General features: G+C 46.4%; 1 protein-coding gene across 1 annotated transcript in view; it reads right to left on the minus strand.

The window, feature by feature from the left end:
- Positions 1-44: 44 nt before the first annotated feature.
- CUNH1orf167 (chromosome unknown C1orf167 homolog) overlaps positions 45-9,410 on the minus strand; it is a 52,235-nt gene continuing 42,869 nt past the window's right edge. The window contains exons 18-23 of the mRNA XM_027843878.1: positions 8,458-8,587; positions 5,309-5,392; positions 4,535-4,814; positions 2,634-2,787; positions 1,239-1,473; positions 45-307 (exon numbers count right to left, since the gene is read on the minus strand). Coding sequence (XP_027699679.1) covers positions 145-307; positions 1,239-1,473; positions 2,634-2,787; positions 4,535-4,814; positions 5,309-5,392; positions 8,458-8,587 — 1,046 coding nt within the window. The 3' untranslated portion in view covers positions 45-144. The remainder of the gene's footprint in view (positions 308-1,238; positions 1,474-2,633; positions 2,788-4,534; positions 4,815-5,308; positions 5,393-8,457; positions 8,588-9,410) is intronic.

Genomic DNA, 9,410 nt, shown 5'->3' on the forward strand with positions numbered 1-9,410 from the left:
CAAAATTTTAAAAAATGTTAAAAATTGTTTTTACATGCAATTGGGAAAAAATAAAATATTTTAAAAAAAGACTGGAATTAGGGCTGGCTGGCCTGAAGTAGATGACATGACCTCTGGGTCCCTTCTGACCCATGAGAGTATAATTCAATGATCCCCTGCAACAAGGCTCACCAATGTCCGTGCCAGCTGCTCTGATCCCTGGGCATCTATCCAGCATTGCCAGACTTCTGCCAGCCTCCTTTTCCTTTGCTGGCCATGAAATCTTCGAAGCAGCGCCTCGTGTCTCCACTTCTGTAGGTACTTCCTCCTGGAGAGAAAGCCTCATGTCAAGGCCCTATGCCTATGTCAAAGTGTTCGTTTTGCTTAATTTTTTGTTTCAAAGGAAGGCTCACTGGAGAGGGAGTATCTCCGGGAAGGACAGTTGGAAAACAAAACAAAACAAAACAAAACAAAAATAACACAAAAACAAAAGCCATCAATAAATCTTTTAAAAATTAAAAAAAAACCAAAACCCTAAACCAAGAGTTTGAACTTCCAAGGTTCTCTTTAGTTTTCAATTGATAAACTTATGAACAAGGTTCTAGTCCTGGACCTGCCACAACCATCTGCCATTTTAATAAGCAAGTTGCCTTCTCCAAGTCTCTATTATGACTTTTCCCAGGCTAGTGAAGGACCCTGAGTTTATGCCACATGAAGATGTGTTGAAAGATTTGGGGATGGTTAGTGTTGAGAAGACTTAGGAACCTGAAGGGAAAGCTGTTTCCCAGCTGTTCCAGGGAAGAGAGATGAGACATGTCTTGCCTTCCTCCATGAGTAAACGGGCAGAAGTTGTAAAGAGATAAAAGTAGGCTTGGTGTAAGGAACACTTTCCTGACAACGAGATCTTGCCAAAAAGGGAATGAGCTGTCTTGGGAAGTTAGCTTTAGAGCTGGAAGGGACATTACAGGCCATGCAGTCCAGCCTCCCAATGAGACCCAGGGAGGTTAAGGGCCTGGCCCAAGGTCGCACAGGTTAAGAATCAAAAGTAGAATTTGAACCCAGCTCTTCTGAACCCAGAACCAGTCTTCTTTCCACTGTATCACAGGGAGTGGGCTCCCTTGCACTGTGTGGCCTTTAAATAAAGGCTAGGTGACCACTTTTTTGTAAAAAAGATCCTTAGGTACAGACTAGACTAGATGGCTTCTCAGGTTCCTTCTAAGTGTAAAATTCTGAGGTTCTAGGTGACAAGCTGCTCTTACTCCAGCCATGTTTCCTCCAACGCTGCTGCCCTCCAGTGGGCTCTGCTCTTGGGGATCTGGACAGTCCTGGAGCTGCCTTCTTCTTGTCCTCTAGTAGACTTCCTAGGCCCCTCCTGGCTGGTCAGTCCCTTGGCTCTGCTTTGCCTTTGGTACAATTGCAGCCAAGGCTGGAAGGAACTACAGTGGAGAGGCAAGCGAGGGGAAGAAAGCAGCGAGAAGCTCTGCTTTGGGCCACCTGGGAAGAGAAGGTAAGTAACAGGACAAGAGTCCAGGGCAAAGCAGCCAGTGATCAACTCTTGCTTTGGCTCAAGCCCTAGAAAGTGCAGTGGGAAGAATTGTAAGAACAATTCCTGACTCCACCAACTTTCAGCCAATAGGGTTTATTTAATTAAACAGCAACAAAAAGATAACCGGAAACCAAGGCTGGTTGAAGAAACTGCCCAGTGCAGAGCAGACTTGGGGGCACCGAGGTAAGCGCCTCAATTATGTGAACCGTCCCTCTTCTCCTGTCCTGCTTTTCCCCAGAGGGTGGGACTGGGAACAATGGTGGAAGTTACAGAAAAACCACCAAACCAATCTAAACCTGAAATGCGCTAAGATAGAACCAAGACCATTGGATTAGAAGTGAGAGGGTGTGGATTCGAATCCTGTCTCTTCCATTTACCACCTGCAAGCCACTTCACTACCCTGGGCCTCAGTTTTCTCATCTGCAACATGAGGGGTTGGGCCAGATGGCCTCCAAGGCCCCTTTCCACTCTAAGTCTATGAACCTGGGGAGGGAGCTTAGCAAGTTCTTTGTCACTGGAGGTGGCTGGGCAGGTATGCCACAGAGAAGGCCTCTGAGGCCCCGCCCAACTCTATGCAAACCTCTCTGGATAATTCAAGAGGTGGGGAAGCTCTTTCTGGCTGCTTAGAGGCAGTTGGTGCTGTGGAGAGAGTGTGGGTCTGGAGTCAGGAGGACCTGAGTTCAAATCCAGCCTCAGGCACTTACTAGTTATGTGATCCTGGAAAAGTCACTTAACCTCTGTTTGCCTCAGTTTCCTCACCTGTAAAATGGGGATAATAGCTCCTCTTCCCCCTACCCTGAATTGTGAGGATCAAATGATATTACAATTGTAAACTGCTTAGCAGAGTGCCTGGTGCCTAGTAAGTGCTACATAAATGTTAGCTATTATTGGCTGTGTCACTCTGGGAAAGTCATTATCCGTCTGCCTCAGTTTCCTTAACTGTAAAATGAGGATAATAACAGCATCCTCTTTCCAGAGTTGTTGCAAGGATCTAGAGGGATGCTTAGCACAGTACCTGGCATATAATAGGTACTTAATAAATGCTTGTTCCTTTCCTCTTCTAGGGAGAATCAAAAACTGACCCGTCAGTCACAGCAGCCCTTCTTACCTGGAGACACTGACATCTTCCTCTGTCCAACGTGACTGTAGCCAGAGCAGCCCTCCTTACCCAGAGACACTGACATCTTCCTCTGTCCAATGTGGCTGTGGGGTTTCCTCTTGGCCTGGGCTGGGGCTGTGGCCCTTGTCCAGTAGTTGCCGGCCTGAGAGAAAGCAGAGGAGGAAGGGGAAAACCTTAGCTCAGAGAGGGCCTTTGAGTGCAGGCCAGGGAGCAGCGTCAAGTGGGCTTATGCCAGCTTGGCTGGACTGAACTCACTAGATGGTATGCCATATACTGTATATGTTTTTGAGTAAGAGAGTGACACAGTCAGATGTGTAACCTTAGGCATTAATTTAACCTCTTCTCTGGGTCTCGGTTTCCTCATCTGTAAAAAGAGGGAGTGCTCAATCTTCCAGCTCTAAACTGATGATCTCAGGGTCAGATAAACCATTTCTAGTCAGGCCCCAACGTTTACACAGTGCAGTCAGTTCAAGTTTCATCATCCACACCTGCACTCTGTGCCTCTCTGGGGCATTACGGGAAGCCTGATGAAGAGCCAGGGGATGGTCTGAGGCAATTTTACTTACTTCTGCCCACCCTATGGTGAGAGGCTCCTAAATCCCATTGTGTGTGCCTGAGGCTAGGAGGGTGGGCAATTTGCTACTGTCAGGGTGGTAAGTGGAAGAAGTCCTGAGCTATGAATGGGTCCCAGGCCCAAACACTAATTCTAACTGAGATAATATTTAAATACTTTAACTTAAATTTTAATATTTAAAACTGAAAAAATGTTTCAAAATATTTACTGATTTAATATTAACTGAGATAATAAAGCGCTTAGCATAGTGCCTGGCACATAGTAGGTGCTGTATATGTTAGCTACGTTAGCTGTGTGACTTCAAGTCACTTCACAGGATACAATATGGTGCAATAGAAAGAGTGCTAGATTTGGAGTCAAGAAGACCTGAGTTCAAATCCCTGGCTCTGCCAGGTAACACCCACGTGACCTTCGACAAGTCACTCAGTTCTCTAGGTCTCATTCTCCTCAAATATAAATTGAGGGGGTTGGATTAGATAAGTTTAGGGATACCTTCCATCTCAAAATCTAGGATCCTATGATCCCTTTGAGCCTCAATTTTCCCACCTGTAAAATGGACTTGGTGAAACCCAAATTGCTCTTCTCTCCTTGTCGGTAGAGGGAAAACTATGTGTGTGGAACACCGAATACGCCGTGAGGCTCAGTCAATCTGTTAGTTTAGCAGACTTGCTTTTTCTCCCTTTTCTTTTTCAGTATTTTTTAAAAGGGATAGTTCTCTGGTTTGGAGAGGGTGATAGATTCAGAAATTAAGGTGATATGAAGGCAAGATATTTCAGTAAAAACAAAAAATGTAAAACAAAAAAGCTGCTCTGTAAACAGAACATAAAATACAGTTGAAATAACAGCAAAATACACTGGTGGTATCTAGTTTTGTCAGTTGCTCATGCATGAATTTTCCAGATAAGTGAACTCATCTTTTTAAATGTCAAACTTTCTTTTAACCTTTTTGAATGGAAATCTTTTAAAATTTCTAACATTTCACATTACTAAACTTTTCCCACATTTCAGAGTTGGAGGGGAACTTAAGATATGATCTAGACTAGCCTTTTCATTTGACAGATGAGGAAACTGAGGCCCTAGGAGGGGATATGTGTATGAAATGACTTGTCTAAGGTTGTGTAACAGGGAGTTAAGTGGCCAAGGCAGGATTAGAGCTCACATCTTTAGCTTTCAAATCTAGCACCTTTCTCACTTTGCCAGTCTCCTGTGATGTCAAAGGCTAAGAAATCCAGGCCAATGGGACTTCAACTCACCTGACCCTACCCACAATCCTGGATGCTGAAGGCCCTGCCCCACCCCCTTCACCTAGCCTCACCTGCTTCCCAAGAGCATCGGGGTCTGCATCCAGGATGTGGCACCCTCTGAGGGCCAGTCTCTGTAGGTAGATGGCATTGGTCCTGGGCCTGGGGCCAACAGAGGTGCCTTCCTCCTCCTTGGTCAGCTGATGTCTCGGCCTCCCTCTGGGCAGCACTGCATTCCAATGGGCCCAGGGAGACCTGAGGAGGCAGTGCTGCCTGGCATGGTAGATCTGACTCACAGCTGTCCTCCAATCCTGGCCCTGACGGTCAGTCACCTCGGCCAGGTCAGCGAGGGTCCTGAGAAATAAGGGTAACCTTGGGAAGGCATCGTTTCCCTTTCTGCCAGCCCCTAGCCTGATCCTGGAGGTGATACTCCGGGCAGGACTGTTCTCAGGAGAAGGCATAGTCAAGATGTGTGCCCCAACTCCCACACTATCCTCCTCCTTCTCCGAGGAAAATTTGGGGAAAGGATAAGAGAGCACCATGGGGCCTAATGGGTTATGAAACAGGGGAAGGGCAAGTTTGAACTTTGCCATGAGTAACACGGGTGATATTGATGGGATGATAACATGTGCTGATGTCATGGATTTAAACCTCCAGGTCTTTGAATACTTTCTTCTCCTGTCCCTACAGCCCATCTGCCGGGATGGCCCAATCGTAGGCTCTCTGCCACAGGGCATTAGGAGGAGGGATCCAAGGGGAAGGAAAGATGTTCCTGGCTGGAGGCCCTGGACTGTCCCCCACCGCCATAACAAGGCTTCCTGGGGCTACCTCTAGATCTCGGCTCCTACCTCCTCTGGATGGCTTGAAGGGTCCATAACTTGACCCAGAGGTTCAGGGAGGTCAACATCATGTGATTCCAGGCTTGGAAATGGCTGGGAAATGAGGACAACAGTTTATCTGAAAAAGATCTGGGGGTTTCAGTGGATTCAAGCTCAGGACAACTCAACAGTATGACATGGCTGCCCACTTCCTCCTGCCTCCCCTCCAAAAAACAAAACAAAACAAAACAAAACAAAACCCTAAAACTAAAGTGACCTCACAGCTACATTAATAACCTTTTAATAGGCAGTGCCTCAGGCTGGGAGCCCTACCACAAGACACAAGGTTTGATGGCCTGGGAAGGGATTAAAGGGGGTGTGCCAGCGGGCATGAGGTCACAGCAGAGCACACAGATTTTGAAGGTCCCGAGGAGGGCCTTGTTGGCACCAGACCACCGTAGATACCCCTGCCACCATGGCAGCCTGGTGATTATAAATCCAGGGACCTCAGTGGCAGAGGAAACTGGGGTGGCTTGATCTCATCCAGTTCTTCTCTTCCACCTTCACAACTCCCTGTGGAGTGCTCTGACCCCATGCTTCTCTAATGCCCCCTCTCCCACCTCCCAGGGAACTACGTGCTTCCAGCCCAGGCCTAGTGTCTAGCACAAAGAAGGGAGGTGACCGTCCCAATGTATTCTGTCCTGGTGAGACCCCAAGGGGAGCACTTCAGTCACAGAACTGTAGAATGTCGGAGCTGGAAGGAGCCTGGGCACCCACCAGGCCAGCCCAGATCCAGACAGCAAACCCAGCAAGCAGTCAGCCAACCACAAAGCTTGATGACCTTCAGAGAAAGGGAACTCACTACCTTCCCAGGCAGTCCCTTCATTCCACTTTGGGACAGCTTTGATAATTAGGAAGTTGCTCTTTATACTGAGCTAAAATCTCAGCAACTTCCACCAAGTAAAGTTAATATTTCTTCCACATGACAGCCTTTCAAATACTTTATGGCAGTTAAAATGCCCCTCCTCCCCAAGTCTTCTCTTCTCCTGACCAAACATCTCTCCTTCCTTGAACTCATCCTTATACGGCATGATCTGTTGCCCTTTACTACCGTGGTCACCTTCCTCTGGACACTGTCCAGCTTACCAGTGTCCTCCCTTTTAAAAGTCAGGCTAGGGGCAGTGGTGCAGTGGATAGAGCACTGGCCCTGAAGTCAGGAAGACCTGAGTTCAAATCCGACCTCAGACCAAACACTTGACGCGTACTAGCTGTGTGACCCTGGGCAAGTCACTTAACCCCAATTGTCTTTAAAAAAAAAATGGCCAGGCTAGGGGCAGCTAGGTGGTGTGGTGGAAAAAGCTCTGGCCTTGTAGTCAGGAGGACCTGAGTTCAAATCCGATCTCAGACACACAAGACACAGTACATACTAGCTGTGTGACCCTGGGCAAATCACTTAACCCCAGCTGTCAAGCAAGAAAACAAAAAAAAATAAAATGGTCAGGCTAGAGGGGGATGGTTTCAGAAAAACTTGGGAAGTCTTATATGAACTGATGCAAAGTGAAGTGAGCAGAACCAGGAGAACATTGTATATGGTAACAGCAATATTGTAACAATGAGCAACTGTGAGACTTAGCTACTCTGAACAATACAATGATAAAAGACAATTCCGAAAGGACTCATGAGGAAAATGCTGTCCATATCCAGGGGGAGAGAACCAATAAACTTCGAATGCAGAGTGAAGCATAATTTTTTCTCCTTTCTCTCTCTTTCTTTTCTTTCTTTCTTTCTTTTTCTTTCATCCTTCCTTCCTTCTTTCCTTTCTTTCTTTCTTCCTTCCTTCCTCCCTTCCTCTTCCTTCCTTCCTTTTTCTCTTTCTTTCTTTTTCTCTCTCTTTTCCTTTTTTCCCTTACTTTCTTCCTTCCTCTTTCTTCCCAATATGGCCAATACGGAAATGTTTTGCATAACTTTACATGTATAATTGACATCATATTGTTTGCCTTCTCAATGGGCGGGGAAAGGGCTGGAGGGAGGGAGAGAATTTGGGACTCAGATTTTTAAAAATGGATGTTAAAATAAATAAAGTATGATTATTTTTAAAATTACAAATAAAACATAGTAAAATATTCATTCTAGAACTGACCCCAGTTCTACAGATGTGGGCTGAGCTCCAGTCCCACATTACCAACTATGGGACCTATGGGACATTTCCAACTGGGTTTCCCATTGGGATCTCACACTCAACGAGTACAAAACAGAACTCATTATCTTTTCCCCAAAGCCAACAAATATTTACTAAGTACCTCCCTACTATGTGTCTTTGCCTAATATTCCTACTTCTTCTGTCCAAGGTCCCACCATCCTTCTAGTGACTCAGAGTCTCAACTGAGGAATGACTCCCTCCTCCCCCACCCCTACCAGGTGCATATTCAATGAGTTGCCAAGTCAGGTCAGTTCTACCTTCTCAGCATCTCACATCATTCTCTTTCTATCCACTTGCACTACAACCACCAGGAAGCTCCAGGGGCTGACAGCTTCAAGGGCCTCTGGGATCAAATACAAACTCCTCTGTCTGCCAGCCTTAGACAGTTGGGTGTCTCACCAAGAAGAGAAGGGACTTACCCAGGATCACACTGCCAGGAAGTGTCGGAAGAGGGACTCAGAACCTAGTTCTTCTCCACTTTGAGGCTGGCTCTCTCTCCACTGTGCCATGCTGGCACACGACAGGTATTTAATAAGGGTAGAATCCTAGACACCATGCTAATCTTACTGTGGCCTATGCTCCCATTAGCTTTTGGGGGGCTACAGAACATAAACATTTCTATCTCCCCGTTAAGCTTTGCAAAGGGCTTTACATATATTAACTCACTTGATTCTTACAACAACCCTGCAAAATGGGTGCTGTTATTGCCTCCATTTTACAGATGGGGAAAACTGAGCCTGAGAGAAATTCAGTGACTTGTCCAGGGTCACACTAAGCTAGTAAGCATGTGAGTCAGGATTTGAACTCAGGTCTTCAGGACTCCAGGTCCACTGCTCCATTCACTGGGTTGAGCTGCCTCTTAATTCACACACGTGAAGCTTGGAGTCCACTAAGAACTCCCCAAATCTTTGTCATAAAAACCCAATCTTGACTAGTGAAGTTGATTTTTTGTTTAACTCAAGGGTCTCGCTGCACCCACCTCTCCTGGCAGGAGGTGGCATTTCTCTTCACGGATGCCTTCCAAGACCATCCCCCATACGCTCTCATCTTCAGGATATAGGGCCTACATCGAGTCCACTGGTGACCCAGCTCCTGGAGGACCTGTTGTCCTAAAGGAAAGACTCCTAGATCTAGGGGTGCAGGAATCTAGCCCAAGGCTCCCTCCTGGAAGAAGCCCAGAACTGGATTTCCTGGGATGGGAGACCCCTGCATCACGGGGTTCTGTTCCCAGGAATGCTAGCTAGTTAACTCCTTTTGAAGGCAGGAGCAGAAGGTGCTCTGGGATGGTGCCTGGCTTCGAAGGGCATTTGGGGGTTGAAGCGGTCCTTTTCTGCTCGTCTGAGTATCCCCCAAACTTCATCCCACTCTCTACTCCTTCTCCCCCACATTTCTTTAGGCTCCCTAGATGAATCAAACAACTATCCTCGAAGGGCCAAAGGATTCAGAGCTGCCACCAGTCCATCTCCCTCATTTTTTTTTCTCTTAAAGATGAAGAATCTGAGGCCTAGAGACTTGCCTAAGGTCTCATAGTAAAGAAGTAGCAATGTCAGCATTTGAACCCAGATCCTTTGACACCAATTCCGCTATACTGTCTATTGTATCTTAAAGCTTCCCATCCCACCCGTCACCTTTCATCACATACTCCTCACTTCTTTCCACTATTCTTCATCATCCCTTTCTCCTAAAGTCTGCCCCAAACCCTCCTCCATCCAGCCTTCTCCTTCTGATCCTACTAGGGTCACATGACCCTATTATTCTCCTCCTCCAAACCCTCCAGTGCCTCTCCTTCCTACTTTTCATTATTATTTTACTATATTCACTTTACTGTATATTATATTACTATACACTATATTAGATTACTATAAACTATGTTTACTCTGTTCCTTGTGTGTGTGTGTGTGTGTGTGTGTGTGTGTGTGTGTGTGTGTGTGT

This window comes from Vombatus ursinus, unplaced genomic scaffold (genome assembly GCF_900497805.2).
Source record: "Vombatus ursinus unplaced genomic scaffold, bare-nosed wombat genome assembly UNPS02014932.1, whole genome shotgun sequence".
Taxonomy (NCBI): Eukaryota; Metazoa; Chordata; class Mammalia; order Diprotodontia; family Vombatidae; genus Vombatus; species Vombatus ursinus.